Here is a 15,798-nt window from a genome sequence, read left to right on the forward strand (position 1 = left end):
TTTGTTGAACGAGAGAAAAATAGATAAAGCGTCGTTCTTACGTTTTGAGAAAATTTGATACATCAAACGATAAAATCCGAACTCAGTGGACCTGCCAAAATAAATTCCGATTACGCTGGCTATTGAACAATCTTTCTTTTCTCTGTTTTTTTAAAGCTTACCTAACTCTTCAGGATTAATGCTTTAACTTTGTTAAATTTGTATAAGACAAATCTTTTCTCACAAAATTTTTTTTTTCCGTATAAATGTGATAGAATGTATATTTTCTTGTAAGAGATAACAGGATATCTTAAAACATGCGTTTTTACGTTCAATTGACGTTTTATTTTTGTTACACATTTATAAACTTATGTCTATAAATGCGTAATAGCGAATGCAATCACTGGTATTACTAAATTAGTGCATACTAAAAGTTAGTATTAGTGCTATACATGAACTTAGAAATTATTTAAATTAAATAAGTTTATAAATAAATTTATTAATTTAATTGTTTAAAATATTTATAGTTTACAAATGTGAAAGCATAAATATTTTTATTAAATATCGAATAATTATATTGTCATGTTATTCAACAGAATAATATAACATTATTTGTTGTCAAAGTTGATTATTTTGTCGCTTCAGATACTTTAATATGCACTCTCCAAAAGTAATCCAAGTGATCAAATTCGTTATAAACTTTATGTCTATTGGATGACGTAATCATCGCGAAAGTGCTGAGTCTTTACTCAATCGCTGGGTTTTTCCCACCGGGAAATTATATTTACATTTTGCCGCCCTCGTTTCCCGCCAAGCAAGATACGCGCGTCTGCGCGGAAGAGCGAATCTAACCTTATCTGACGGATCCGACACGGCAGTGTGACACATACCTGCACACACCCGCTCGCCGAGTTGGTGATTGATTCTATACAGGTGACATCGAGACGCGTCTCGCAGATTCGCAATCCCTTTAGTCTTTCCTACGGCGTACGCGCGACTTCTGGATCTTTATCTTTAAGGTAAGGCGAAAATGACGAAACTTACCGTTTCGCTAGGCTTTACATACCCCCGGACGTCCTTCAGTAGTTTTTAAACTTACGGGAAGAGTTGCAAGGGACAGAGTATTAAAACGCCGTCGATACTTAGATTTTGTCGCGACACGATCCACATCCTGGATCTGTATGGCTTAGACAAACGACACACTTGTATCCGCCGGTGATTTGTATGGACTGTGTAAATACTGTAATTTCCTTGGTCGATACGCTATGGTTTAAACTAAGTTCTACTTTTAAGGATAGGATAATGTACGAACGAAATAAAAAAGGATTGAGAGCAAATGGTTAATGCAGAGTGACCCTCCGTTCGTTCCTTCAGGTGTCCAAGAACGTGCTTGCAGTTGTGTCTGCGCTTGGGTCTCTTTTGTTTATTCCATTGAGGCATCAGCATGAGGTAAATAGTGTAATTTACACTAGTTTTCAGCAGATCATAGAGATGGTTTGACTTTAAGCTGAACATTTTTCCTCTAATGATGGCACAAACCAGAATAGATCAGTATTATAAAGTTACAAGCAGTAACAAGAAATCTGAAAGTGTAAAAAGTAACATCAAAAAATCATCTAATGTGAGATCTACAAGTCCAATTATTGGAAGGACGGTAAGTTATAATTGTCATTAGTTGTCTAATGAACATGATAACAATTTGAGTATTAATATATTGAATTTTATTTTTTTCTTATACAGAAAGGTAGACAAGTATTAGGCAATTCAAGAACTCCTGTACATAAGAATAAGCAAAGCCCATATAAAATAAACAAAAATCAAAACGGAATACATGGTAATGTCTCATTTGGCAGTGGGGCATCTTCTTTCAAGACTAATATGTATAACAGTCCAATTAAAATTACAGAAAATATGACAGTAATGTCGCCAACCATTAAACATAATTCTCCTGATATAATATATGTTGGAAGTCAACGACGTACTGTATCACACAGTGATATCAAATCCATCACGTCCACTCCCAAGACATTTCCAACAAAAAACGCGCGAGACAAATCACCACCCGCAAAGATACCGCGAAGGAAACTGTTCATAGATAAAGTCAAGTATAGTCCAACTAAATTATCCAAAAATAGAATCGAAAATAGTCCAATTAAAATTATAGAAAATAAGATAATGTCGCCAACCACTGAACATTTTTCTCATGATATAATATATGTTGGAAGTCAACAACGTACTGCATCATGCAGTGGTACAAAGTTTACGCCAAAAACATCGTCTCCAATAAAAAACACGCTATATAAGTCACCATCTTCAATGACAGCGCAAAAGAAATTGTTCAACGATAGAATTGAGGAACTGAAATCCGCAACGATAAGTAATTTAAATTTAGCCAAAGAAGGAGCCATTGCTAACAATGACATTGATCTAGAAAAGGTTTACTCGAGTAAGAGATTTAACTACGAATACAATCCCATAGACACTACAGTTTCGACAAAATACGAAATTAACGATGTAGTTGTACCTACGGATAAGAATTCGCTACTTTTCTTCTTAGCTATTGTTACTGTATTTTCTAAGCCAATCAATTGCGGATATTTCGATCAAGACGAACTGGATTTCGTGTTTTCGATGATCACTCTTCGAAGAAATGCACAAGCGTTACTGATACGTATGCTGAAAAGGAAGCATATGTGGCACAGGATAAGCAATATTAAATACGGTGAGATATCCAATGATTTGAAGCCCATCTTTGATGAGCTTGTATCACGATCTATGTTTAAAAATAACATGGATAAAGAAGACATATTCGTTTTACTAAACTTGCTGCACGCCGATGAAGTTAGCAAGATTTGTCGGGAATTAAAGATCAGTGTTCGTGGAAAAAGATTGAGTATAGAATCAATTTTGACATTCTGCAAAATGAAATCATTGTTTCCTGGAATGGAGACTCCTGCCACTAAACTACGTGCATCGGTCAACAAACTTTTGGGGGATTGCATATTATTGAACGACAAAGTAAAAGAATTGGTTGATAGAATAATTACGTTGCTGATACCTAATCGAAATCCTGATGAGACGTTTGTGAATGTATTTCAAACGTTATGGAACGTTGAGGCGGATGAGCTAGAGTTTCCAGAAGTAACTATAAGTGACCTGCCTATCTTCGCCAGCAAAAGACATTTGCTAGAGTAAATTTATTGCCTTTATGATTCATTACATCTTTTATCACTTTTCAACCTTATTTTAATTTGAACCTTATATATATCTTACAGTTATATTGAAGCTAAAAATGCGTTAACTTATATATTAACTGCAATTGAGAAAAAACAATGGGATACCGTACAGAATCTTGGAACTTTAGCTGCACAACGTTTACCACTCTTCTTAGAAGTAGAGTCGGAAAGGTAAGAAAAATGTAATTGACAGAATATATTTATTTAAAATGAAGTCATTGTATAAAGTAAATTTATTTTATACTGTTTCCATTTGCAGTTTTCAAGATTCTAGTCTTCCTCATCATATTAGACACTTTATGCCAGGTTATGTATGGCTCAAAGTCTTGTCGAAAAGCATCGACGCATTTAAAAAATCCAAAGAAACGCTGTCACAGGCGATAAAATTTTTGCTAATATTAATAGAGCAAAATTGTCATATGAAACATAGAAAAGGTCAATGGTACAGTGAATTGATTAAGATAGAAATGTTTCATAGAAAAAATTTTGAAGCTAGTTTCATGTTCTTATCAAAAGCAATATTATGTGAGAACCTATCAGAAGTTGATGAATTCAATCTGTTGGACAGAGCAAACAAAATTTATAAAAGAAAATCCGGTATTGAAAAAAGGACAAAAAATTCTATTAAAATTATGTTGGACACTGTATTTAACAGAATACAACTTACACATCAGAATTCCAAGACGATAGAAGGAACAGCATGCGGGTAAGATATAAATTAAATTTTAATTAAACTAAACTGTTTAAATAGAGATTAAGATATGTATATCTTTTATATATCTTGCCAGGAATACTTCACAGGGAAAGAGCACTTGGTGTATCAGCAGGGGAATAGACCAAGTATACGGTTCGGTTGAAAATCTGGCATTATATCACTACAAAAACGAGGGATATATCAAAGGCGTGCACTGTGAAGGTGCCTTTCCAATCACCCTGTTCGCTACATTATTTTGGAACGAAATTTATAACATAAGCGTTCCTGGCGCATGGGTATCATCGTATCAGGATGCGCCGTTAGATTTGTATACGTCGGAATTTTACGAGAATAGAAAAAAAGAAATAAACGAGAAGCTTCAAGATATTCGAGGTTATGATTCGGAAAAATTGAGCAAACATTTGCAGAATGAATTTGAATCATATTCTAAGTACAAGTCTATTTCTCAGGGTAATATTTTTGACGACAGTAACAGCCTCAAGGTAAGTAATAAATATTACCAGTTAACTAATAAATTTTAATAAAACATATTACAAATATCGCACTTGTTTTTCAGGAAATAGCGTTTTGCTTAGGCGTAAAAGGTGTGGTTGGAATATGCGAACGACTCATTCATAACTTTCCACTCTGGAAAGCTGGTTTTCCAGATATAATTGTGTGGAATATAAATACAAAACAGGTAGATCAATCTTTTTTTCTATATTACAATTTTAAAAAGCTCATATAAAATAGATCTTAATAATACCCTCTATTCTTTGAAAACGTAAGTTCCAAAATTATAACCTAATATATTTTTTAGTACAAAATTGTAGAAGTGAAAGGTCCAAATGATACGCTATCAACCAAACAAACATTATGGTTGAATTACTTAAATAGAATTGGATTGAATACAGAAGTATGCTACTGTGAGGTAATCATTTTTTATATTATAAAAGCTCAATTATTTTATTATATACCCTTTTAAGACGCCAGTGCTTCTGTCACAGTGATAGAACAAGGACCTTGAAAGTGATATCTGTAAAATAATTCATTTTTTTTTTAAATTATTGACTCATGATTTAATGTGATAGATCTGTTTTCTATAGTTAAATTAATTTACATATTTGGAACTTAGAATGAAATAGATATATGTTTGATATTTGGCGAAAGCGAGAAAGAAAGAGTCTAGTTTAGTGCACAGGAATAAAAAACAAAAAAAAAACAGATGTAATATGCAATGTAACATATTCTTTTTCTTGTTACAGTCAAATGCGAGTCATTCTCGAGGGCGTAAACGAAAGCATGAGGAAGCTGTGATATAAATAGTTATGCCATAAATAGTTATACAGATATTTTATATTTTATGCATGCATGAAAAAGATAAAGACAATATATTTTATATTATCAAGCTATTGTGATATCTATTTATATAGATCTATAGATTTTTTATCTTTAAACTATAGAAATTATTTTAGAGAACTTCCTTAAATTTTTAAATTATAAAAGACATTTTTTATTAACAAAGAAAAAATTTCTATACTCACTGCAATTGTTTTGTGGCTGGCGTTTCCTCTATATTAAACTCTGCAACCGGTACATTACGTTGCGCGACTTGCGGTGCAAACATAGCGGCTGGATATACGATTGCAGAGGTTCCAATAACCAGACAAGCATCACACGTTTCCACAATGTCATCTGCAGTTTAAAAAAATTTGTGAATGATAAATATATTTTAGTTTTCTCATATTAATATATATATACTTTATACATACACATTATGTTTTTAATCAAAGACTCTGCTTTCTTTCGCTCGTTTTATATGATACTTTATATGAATAGAATTTTACTTTATCATATTTTGAATGTATAGTTACGTTTTTGTTAAATAAAATTACGTACAGGCTTTCTCCAACACGTTTGCATCCAGCTGTTCTCCGAACCATATAATGTCAGGTCGCAGTAACGCTCCACAATCTTTGATTTCGCAATGTGGTAATTCTTCTATTGGAATATCAGAAGACATAATGTTCGGATCAGGAGATCTGCTTACATACATGATTATCAGACTGACGAGAAGATGGTTTTGTGTAACGTTATGTTATTTGCAATTATATTACAGAATTTATATGTACCCTTTTTCTGCTAGTGCCGGGCAGATGGGAATGTTTTCGTTAACAGCAACGTTGCGGCACTTTGTGCAGCGTGTTCTATAAAGTGAACCATGTAATTCCAGTACATCTGTCGCCCCGGCTTTTTGATGCAGATTATCTATGTTTTGCGTGACGATCGACACCCTTTTACCCTCCGCTATCTTGCGCTTCTGGAAATCTGCCACAGCTTCGTGTGCCTAGGAATTAAAAAGAAAGGACAAGAATAATACGTTTTACTATTGTTTTCCAGGCTCATTAAAAATAGAGTATTATGATAAAAGAATATTATGATGAAAGAAAAGCTTTTGTAATGTTAATATTTGTTTTTCTAACATTTTTATTTTTCGAATTACTTTATTTGGTTTGACTTTGCTCGCTAACTGCCTACGATATTCATAGAACTCCCAGACTAATGAAGGATTCGCCGCGAAGGCCTCCGGCGTCGCGAGACTCGGTGCCTGGTATTTACGCCAAAAACCACCAGCACCTCGGAAAGTCGGTACGCCGGATTCGGCAGAGATCCCGCTGCCGGTGAGGATCAGGATGTTACTGGCGTTTGCGAGGGCCTCGCGGAAAGATTTCATCACGTTGTGCATCGATGTCGTCCCGTGCGAAAATGAGTTGCAATTAAACAATGATTAATAATTCTCGCAAGTAATCCCGAGCGATCACGTGTACGCGACGATCAGCTGGCGAACAGCTGACCACGGTGACAAGCTCTTTGTTTTTCGTAGTTACGTTTTGTCATGCGTCGTCTGCAATATGCGGAGTAAGTTTCGTATAAGATCTATAAGAAATATTTAAGTACTTAAGTCAGAAATCGACCGATCACAATCGATTATTTCTCTCCCATTCGGCTGTGATTGGTTAACTTCTTGTTCTTATTTCTTCCATCAACTTATTCTGCGCATTGTAGATGACGCATTACACTTTACGCATTTAAAGCGAAATAGATGTATAATTAAATGTTGGAAAGAGAAAGAGACGAGAAATTAACCGCTCAATTGTATAAAAAACACATCCCTTGCATTGTCACGTTAAATCGCTAGTCTCGTAATATTTTTTTGCGTTTAAGAATAGGTCTTGTTTTTTATTCCTTTCTTTTTATTTTAGTTAAATGTTAAACATATACCTATTTCATTTTTTAAAAAGTGTACAAGGTCAGTCATAAAAACAGACTTTATTTTTCAAATTCCCTAGTTTTAGTATTGTATTGTACAATATATTGTATTGTATATAGAAACGTGTTCATTCCTATTGTATTACGTCATTCTTGTTTAATGTTCGGTAAACAAACGATGGAATGATACCTGGGTGACATTTAAGTGATAATCTAAACCCAGCATAGGTTAGGTTTGAGATGTATTGGAATGATTGGACATATTGTATATATGGACACGGCTGCCGAATCGAGCTCGAGCCCGAAGGAAGGAGAGAGTGGAACGTGAAACCAAGTGAGGTGTGAACTGTATAAGGTGTGAGGTGTGAAGTTAATGAGCGTGAGTTAAATGAATGAGATACACTTCCACATTTTACGTGATTTTACGGCAACGAACAAAAGAATAAGTTGGAATTTACATATCAATCGCATTTAATAATAGAAATTGCGCAATGCAAAGAGAGGAGAAACAACAGGACTCGGCCTTAGAAGCCATAATAATGCGAGTGAACGATCTAAAGAACGCAATTTCTGCAATGATATTCAAGGTAGAGCATGAGTACGAGACCTTAAATTGGCCGAATTTCCTGGACAATTTTGCTCTTATCTCGGGTCATGTAAGTATCCCATTTTACTTTAATTAATTAATGCTAGAACTACTGATGTATTAATATATATTATATCTATTTTTATTTAAATATAATACTGTATATATATTTTTGACAAAAAGATAAAAAGGAAAAATAAATTAATCAATACAAATAAGCAAAGAAGATCATGTACAGTTAAAAAAAGCAGGATTTTTTAGCCTAGTAATATTTTTGCGTAAATCTTACAATTTCTTAAATTGATCAGTCATTTATATATTACAGATTGTCAGATATTTGATAAAAAGTTACAAGTTATAGGACTGCTTTGATAGTTCTAATCATAGAACGGCATCTATCTTGCATGTTTAATCTATACATTATATCTTCAAATTACATTTAATGTGTCATTTATACAGCTGACCAGCCTCTCAAAAGTTCTCGGACATGACAAAGCCTTGAATCTCAGGGGTCTAACAGTTTTACCATTACGCTTGAGTCCGGAGAAGGATGAGGAATTGCTACGACTCACGGAGAATCGAATCCCTACATTCGCGCATGATTTGGTCCCTGATTATCTGAGAACAAAATTGGAGCCTCAAGCCGAGCAGAAAATGATGCAATTAGAAGCCAAGGCCGCAAATGTTAACATCGACACATCACATGTAAGAAATAATTCTATATATTCTACGCAAAAAGGATATTCTTAAAAATTGTCCTACGTTAAAATTATATATCGCGATTGTTTCTCGCAGACAATTAAATGTAGGAAAATTTTGAAAGCGTTTAATACTTCTTATTTGATTTAATAAATTCTCCCTTAAGTCAAGTAAAACTCATTGGAAACATTCGAATATCAGATATGTAATTGCGATAAAACGAACTTTTTACGAATATATCTGATGACAATTAAGTATGTATAATATCTATTAAGATAGACACATTGAAGCTAACTGAAAATGTTTTATTTTTCTGTTAACGTGCTAACTAAACCACAACTAGGACTACAATGTAAGCTACTAAATCAGATAGCTTCAGCTTTGTTGGTTCCATTCGCTTTGGGCTGAGATGTTATGTATGCAAGCCTATTTTGTAGCTACATAAATAGCCATAGATGTTTGATGTCTCAGATAAACGTTCGCTATGCAGAGATTTTTAAACGGTCCATTTAGCGAGTGGAACACGTCGATGCTGCTGCTTATTAAGTTCCTTGCATGCTTCTATTGGGTTGCAGAAACAACTGGCGCAGTATACAAAGGTGATTAGCCATGTGTGGGACATAGCGAATAAGGCACGCGAAGATTGGGAGGGCGAAGTTAGCACCAGAGCGACACAAGCGCAGACCAGCAGCGCTGCGGATACTCATGCTCTTTTAGCTGCTGTGGGGATGGGTAAAGGTTTGAAAGTAAGTTACAATCAGAAGAAAAAAGTTTATCTGAGTTTTAAAAGAGCCATTATACGGATATTATTGCTATCCTAATACATCTATCAGATGTAATGTTCTTATTTCATGTTCACAGTCTGATTCAATACAAATGGTTCAATCCGGCGTAAATCCAGTAACTAACAACATGATGGTAGGCAGACCTGGCAATCAGCAGCAAACAACAGGACAAGGACCACTGGGTAATCCACCAAGTAAGTGTTTCTCCGACAATTTCCTTTTTTTTTTCTTGTAATTATATAAGCATAATAATTTAAATTAATACTTTATAGTGGGACAAATGAACAAGGCGCCAAGTGCAATAAAAACCAATATCAAAGCGGCATCACAGATCCATCCTTATAGATAAAAATATTATAACATCTCTGTCATTTAAGATATATTACAATGATAGATATTTCAAACATGGTACGTTCCTAACATTCTAATTTTCCTAACATTCTAATTTTCCTATAGAATAATTTTAATATAATTTGATAATTGATGTAATCCTATAATCTATGATTTTAGTACAAGGCATAATGAAAATAGTACACAGTATGTGTGTTGTCGAGAATAACGTTTTTTATTAAAAAAGTGTTTTAAATATATTCTCGAGTTTTATATTATAAGTTAAAAATCTTACGGTTTTAAACGCGGTACACTCTTTTTTTATGCTTAATATTTATTAATTAATATTTATTATTATTATAATTTTCAGTATTTATTAGACACGATCGCGTATGACCGAGGAGAAATACACTTGTTCATCACAGGCACAGTAACAGCCTCCAAGCCTTGTTCGTGTAACCAGCATAATCGGTCCTGTAGAATAAATGACTCCGCCGGAAGTTGTAACATCATTTGTAATCCAGTGTAGATTTCTACAGCTTTCAATCTTGTACTCTGTTCCTCCCATACTCGCGTTATGTCCTTCTCCATTTCTTCATGTGTAATTACATTATCTTTATGAAGGCTCCATATTATTTATATTATTATGTGATTTATTAATCTTAGTATTCATATATATCATAAGTACTCATTTATCAATTACCTGTTTTGTTCGTATCTGGTACTAAATCGTATCTTAATAACGAGTCTTTAACGTAAGTTTGAAAATTTGAACATTGTGATTTTCTTGTGCCTTTCCGAACTTTCTTATTGAGAACATAATTATCTAGAATTTATGTTCCGTTAATCCATAGAATGCACATACGTTATATGATAAATACTTACTTTGTCGTGAATATAATTCGAGGATGGCTCTAGCGAGAACGTAAAAGGAATGTTCGTTGTGCTTCTCTTGCGACATTCCGCGCCATTTGTCTGCTGATTCTTGACACGCTAATCGCAAAAAGGGTATTCTTAAGAATTGTCCTACATCAAAATTATATGCCGCGATTGTTTCTCGCAAACAATTGGATGTAGGAAAATTTTGAAAGTATTGTTTTTCCTGCACACTTTTGGAAATCGAAAGTTTGTGGTAACAACAAGAAATCAGGATGAAAAGTTTAGCAGATTTCATTTCGCAGAAGATTCTTGATGCGCTTGTACTGAGGTCTCCACAGGCATGTAGACCAATCAAACATACGTCTGTAACGTCAGGAAACTCTTGCTGCAGAATAGATTCTATTATATTGGCCGAATCACACGTTACGTCGCAATGCGTGTATTTAACTTTAGTCAAAGAATCGGGATACTGTTTTTTCTGTCTAATAAAAGCTCTGCTAATATTCTTTTTATCTCTTTCTAATCCTAGAACTCGATAGCCATACAAATAATATAACATTTGACATACGTATCCCTGAAAGAATATTGTATTATAGCACGAAAATCTGATATATATATATATATATTCATCTTTTTTAAAAATATTATTCTCTTACCAAACCCGCACCCAAATCAATAATCGTTCGTATATCATACGGCTTGCATTGTATGTCCACTAAATAAGCCAAATGCATTATTTCATGTTGTTTCTTTTCACTTAGACCTATCTTAAAATTTTGCGGCAGTTCTATGGAAGGCAATGCAGGTACGAGTGGCAGTCTATTAATTTTCTTACATTTTGCAACATATGTTTTTAAGGAATCAGGCCAATCGGACTAGAACAATAATTAATTCACTTAATAATTTTAATATTCTATTATAGAATATTTGTGAGATTTCTCTTAGCTAACCTTTATTATTTTTTCCACTACAAAATTATTAAGTTCTTCATTTTCTAAAATTTGCAATTGTTCCAGCCATTCTTTGGGGACTGCATCTAAAGATGTTTTAGTTAATATTTCGGTTACTGGTATATTATGTAACCATTGCGTTTCGTAAAAGAAGCGTAATGCTTCGACAAAATATTTCTTTTCAGCATCGATATCCATGTATCATTTAACTAAAAAAAAAGAAAGCTTATTACGTTTTTACTGGTAGTAAATATATGATTTGATCTGTATTTGTATGTAAGAATGAACAAAGGTGAGAAATAAATTGAACAAAATATTTATTTTATATTCCTTAACTGAGATATATTTAATATATAAAAATAGCTTAAATTATATAATACTTAACATTATTAACTTAATATTATTAAGTAACATATGCTATTTTCTCATTGCTAATATTTATGTGTCATAGGAAACGCTTAACAATAGCATCGGCACATCTGCAATTCAACGTAAAGGAAAGAGAAGCTGTCTTTATTATACGAAATAAATAAAATCATTTTTGATCAAAAATGATTTTTGACATCTAGTTAGTCAGTGGCTCGTGCTCGGTCTGTTTCTTCCTGATTTAGCACTAACCAGTTTTCTTTGTGCCTATCTGAAATATCCGCATTTGGAGGTCCAATAAGCGAACGGCCGATTCTGATACCGTTTTGATCGGGTTTGAGATACTTTCCTGCCACGTGCAAGAGCTCTTCCTTAGTCACAGCTTTTAGCTGCTCCCTTTGTCTTTGAAGATCATCGTCTGTAACGTCGTTTATGAATTTGGTCATACCTCGATTACAGGGAGGAATGGGAGCATCGATTTGTTGGAAGATTCCCAATTTTGCTTCATCCACTTCGGTCTGGGATAACGGATATCCTGTTAGAAAATCATATGTCTTATCGAATAAATCGAAGGTGCGAGTGGAATTCGGGTCTCTGTAGGAATAAAAGGAGAAAATTCCTTCCGATGTTAATCTTGCGCCTCCACCGTAAGCTCCGCCTTTCTCTCGAATCTCTGGATGCAAGTACACTGAAGTGATCAACTTGGACAGCACACGTAACGCCGCATAATCCGGATTCGTATAAGGAACGGTCAGAATGGCCTTGGAGCAATAGTTCACTGTGTACGGCAGAACGTGGTGATTACCGCATTCTTTCATATCGATGCTTTGGTCACTGGTAATAATGTATGGATTCTTTGAACTACCCTTCAGCGAATCGTAGAACACGCGAATATCATTGAGAATGTCATTCTGGTGTTCAGACAAGTTAATGGCTGATCGCAAGTGTTCCTTGTTCAAGACATGAGTAGCTATTTCATTCATGTTGTGCATCAGAGAAGTCAAGTCGTGCATCTGTGCCACTTTCTTCATCCTCGAGATGTACTGCAATCCTGAAAGACTTTCCTTGATCCGGGCTATCGGGGAGACCAAGCTAGCTGCGCTGCTCATCACATACATATGACCGGCGTGCGAGATACCGTTGATCAAGTCGGCCGCGTTCATCTTAACAAGTATCTCGAATCTCTGAAGGTCGGTAAGTTTAACATTGTTGAACAGCTCCGTCCACAGTTTCCACATATCGTTTGAATTGCGATCCAAGCAGTACGACTCTATGAGAATCCCTTCCTCATATTTCAATTCGCTCTCCTTGTGCTCGGCGATGTGATTCATGAAGTTCAAACCACCAGTCTTTAGCTGCATCATCTGATCGAAACTCCTATAATCGTAATTCTGCGTACCCATTTTCGCAATAACATAGTTAAACAGCGGTATCAGCTGTTTCAATTCAGTCGGCAATGCTTGTGTGTTGAGTATTCCTCGGTAATAGGAAATCCCATTCGTGGGTTGTATGGATAGTTGAAGAGGCACTCCGGATACTTCCAAGTCGGCGGTCTTATATCTCTCCACATCAGCCTTCAGGTCTTCTATCTTTAGCGTCGGTAAGACTTCAACGTTCTCTTTTTTCTGTTGCTCAGCGAGCAAGATCTTTCCGTTTTTATATATCTGTTCCTTTTCCTCTACGGAAAGTTCCTCTAACTTTGTCTCCAGCAGCTCTTGCTCGGCGAGCATTTTATTTTGTTCGTAATTTTTATCCGGCGTCATCGTCAATGTCAATCTATGATTATTGTCCCTGAGATAAGTCTCAATTAGACTTTGCAGGTATTTAGGGTTTTCTCTCATTCGTGATTTGAGTTTCTTCATTGCATCGTTGATTCGCAACGACTGTACCAAGTCGCCGTTGTGATTCCACAATGATGTCAGATTGAAGAGCAAATTCAATCCAAAATTCGACGTTTGATGCTTCACCTGGAGCTCGATACCGTGCAAGACAGCTTCGACGTGATCCTTCTCGAATCCTTCCTCAATAACTTTCTGCACGGTCTTGTTGAAGATATTCTCGACTTCCTCGAAATTTTCCGGCTTCACGCCCTGCAGACTTACGACGAACATCGTGTCTCTGCACTGCGAATCAAAACCCGTGAACGGTCCGAAACCGGTACTTATATTCGACTCGATTAGAGATTTGTAAAATGCTGAATTCGGACCTTTCAGTAACAGCTGTGACAACACGTACATCTCGAAAGTAGTCTGTGTGTCAGTTATGTCGTTGCACAAATGCGCGATGGCAATGGTGCCATGTCTGGTAGGATCCGCGAGCAGTGGATCGAGTTTGCACGCAACATGTTCCTTTTTAGCTTCGCACCACCGCTCTTCTGCCGGTACTTCTGACATGGAAACGTCCATTCTGTCAGATAAGAAAAGGTATCGATCGTTGATGAATTTCAGATGATCTTCCAGAGAGAAATTCCCATAGGAATAAAAACGCGAATTGGAGGGATGATAGTACTTCATGTGGAAATTAAGAAGATCAATATATTGCAGATTAGGTATAATAAGGGGGTCGCCGCCGGAAATTACAGAATATGTGTGGCTTGGTAGAATAGAATTCAACAAGTATTCAGCCATAATAGCTTGATTGTCGTTGAAGACACCCTTCATCTCATTGAAGACCACTCCCTTGAATATGATAGGAGAATTTTTATCATTGACGTCTGTGTGCTCCAATCTCCATCCTTCCTGTCGGAAGTCTAATTCTCTCAAATTCGGTTTGAAGACCGAGTCCAAGTAGACTGACTGTAGATTGCGGTAATCCTTCAAGTTCTGTGTCGAGAATGGATATATGGTATAGTCCGGCCCAGTCATAGCGTTCATGAAAGTGGCCAGGGATCTCCTTAGCATTTTGAAGAACGGATCTCTGCAGGGATATCGCTCGCTGCCGCACAGAGTGGTGTGCTCCAGTATGTGAGGCAATCCCGTAGAATCCATGGGAGTTGTACGAAATCCAATGGAAAAGACATTGTTCGTGTCGTCCCTGGCCAAATGAAGATACTGCGCACCTGTACTCAAATGCGTCAGCCTCACTGCAGTAAGAAACAACTCATCTACGCTTGAGACTTCATCTACTATAAATCCGTGAAGAACTTCGCCCTTCTTGAATTTAGCCAGTTCATCCTGCACCAACTCCTTTTTTGAATGCAACGTACTCGACGTAGTACTTATTGATGATTTGAAGGTACGATATATAACATGCTGCTGTAAAGCTGTGCCTTTCAAAAACGGATTCCTCGATAATTTTAATAGTCTCAGCATCTTAGGATGATTTTACGTTTGAAACGGCAGGAAAATAAAATTGCATCTGAAAATAATGAGACTGCTTGTCATTTGTATAATTTAGGATTACAAAGCTTGTTAAAAGCAACATGGAAATTATATTCTATAAGTAATTATATTCTATAAGTGTTTTTTTAGAGGTAATGATACTTACCGATCTTCTCTTGAACAATCGTGAATAAATTTAAATTATATGTAAAACTTGATTACAATAGACATTCCACTTTACAAGTATACAATTTAAGAAAAGGGTAAATTTGTATTACATGAAAGAAAATGTTAATAACAAATTTTAGAATGTGACGAATATTGATTAGGAATGTCAATTCGTAAAGTAACTAAGCAATCTTTAGGATGATTTTTTTAGACCAAAAAAAGTGATGCAACATTTGCGGTAACAAGCAGACACCGGTATTGTTCACGAGTCAAAAATAGCGAAGAAATAACCAACAAATCGAAGTCCATGTAAATAAACTTACCTATTGATTCGTTTTGCTTTGTTAAAATGCCAACGTTCGAGACGTTTCTGTTAGCCTATTGCAAAATCGTCTGTCAAATATTCTTTGTATTCGCAAAATTGCAATAAGAAATTAAATTTCACACTTAGATTCCCTTTCGACAGCTGACATCAACTGACATGCTCAGAAGTCGGAGTCGGAGGTTAAGTTGGACGAACTTATATTACTTGACAG

The 15,798-nt window shown here is 35.4% G+C and overlaps 5 protein-coding genes across 6 annotated transcripts; 2 read left to right on the forward strand and 3 right to left on the reverse strand.

Moving 5' to 3' along the window:
- Window positions 1–1,458: 1,458 nt before the first annotated feature.
- On the forward strand, window positions 1,459–5,821 carry LOC105153015 (fanconi-associated nuclease 1). Its single transcript, XM_087410222.1, has 8 exons — window positions 1,459–1,633; window positions 1,720–3,170; window positions 3,255–3,386; window positions 3,475–3,921; window positions 4,004–4,412; window positions 4,487–4,609; window positions 4,730–4,840; window positions 5,175–5,821. The coding sequence occupies exons 1-8, from the start codon at window positions 1,505–1,507 to the stop codon at window positions 5,229–5,231; spliced, it is 2,859 nt and encodes a 952-aa protein (XP_087266348.1). The 5' UTR covers window positions 1,459–1,504; the 3' UTR covers window positions 5,232–5,821.
- LOC105152998 (NAD-dependent protein deacylase sirtuin-5, mitochondrial) lies at window positions 4,434–6,655 on the reverse strand. The gene is made up of 5 exons (XM_011067597.2): window positions 6,413–6,655; window positions 6,042–6,256; window positions 5,809–5,951; window positions 5,454–5,604; window positions 4,434–4,945 (listed from the first exon to the last, which is right to left on the reverse strand). Exons 1-5 carry the CDS (start codon window positions 6,653–6,655, stop codon window positions 4,891–4,893), a joined length of 807 nt encoding a protein of 268 aa, XP_011065899.2. The 3' UTR covers window positions 4,434–4,890.
- A 31-nt stretch (window positions 6,656–6,686) lies between these two features.
- Window positions 6,687–10,961, forward strand: MED8 (mediator complex subunit 8). 2 transcript variants are annotated; one of them, XM_087410232.1, is made up of 7 exons: window positions 6,687–6,828; window positions 7,403–7,835; window positions 8,225–8,470; window positions 9,040–9,210; window positions 9,326–9,443; window positions 9,522–9,657; window positions 9,950–10,961. In XM_087410232.1, the coding sequence occupies exons 2-6, from the start codon at window positions 7,671–7,673 to the stop codon at window positions 9,596–9,598; spliced, it is 777 nt and encodes a 258-aa protein (XP_087266358.1). In that variant the 5' UTR covers window positions 6,687–6,828; window positions 7,403–7,670; the 3' UTR covers window positions 9,599–9,657; window positions 9,950–10,961. The 2 variants fall into 2 exon arrangements, with proteins under 2 accessions (XP_087266358.1, XP_087266359.1); XM_087410233.1 differs by lacking the exon at window positions 6,687–6,828 and having other exon boundaries at window positions 7,156–7,558; window positions 7,661–7,835.
- Window positions 9,792–11,606, reverse strand: LOC105153014 (methyltransferase-like protein 25B). Its single transcript, XM_011067620.2, has 5 exons — window positions 11,409–11,606; window positions 11,115–11,333; window positions 10,465–11,032; window positions 10,283–10,405; window positions 9,792–10,193 (listed from the first exon to the last, which is right to left on the reverse strand). The coding sequence occupies exons 1-5, from the start codon at window positions 11,604–11,606 to the stop codon at window positions 9,946–9,948; spliced, it is 1,356 nt and encodes a 451-aa protein (XP_011065922.1). The 3' UTR covers window positions 9,792–9,945.
- A 118-nt stretch (window positions 11,607–11,724) lies between these two features.
- LOC105152997 (presequence protease, mitochondrial) lies at window positions 11,725–15,724 on the reverse strand. The gene is made up of 2 exons (XM_011067595.2): window positions 15,586–15,724; window positions 11,725–15,131 (listed from the first exon to the last, which is right to left on the reverse strand). Exon 2 carries the CDS (start codon window positions 15,083–15,085, stop codon window positions 11,978–11,980), a length of 3,108 nt encoding a protein of 1,035 aa, XP_011065897.2. The 5' UTR covers window positions 15,086–15,131; window positions 15,586–15,724; the 3' UTR covers window positions 11,725–11,977.
- Window positions 15,725–15,798: the final 74 nt, after the last annotated feature.

Source organism: Acromyrmex echinatior, chromosome 10 (genome assembly GCF_024713525.1).
Source record: "Acromyrmex echinatior isolate Ae372 chromosome 10, ASM2471352v2, whole genome shotgun sequence".
Classification (NCBI taxonomy): Eukaryota; Metazoa; Arthropoda; class Insecta; order Hymenoptera; family Formicidae; genus Acromyrmex; species Acromyrmex echinatior.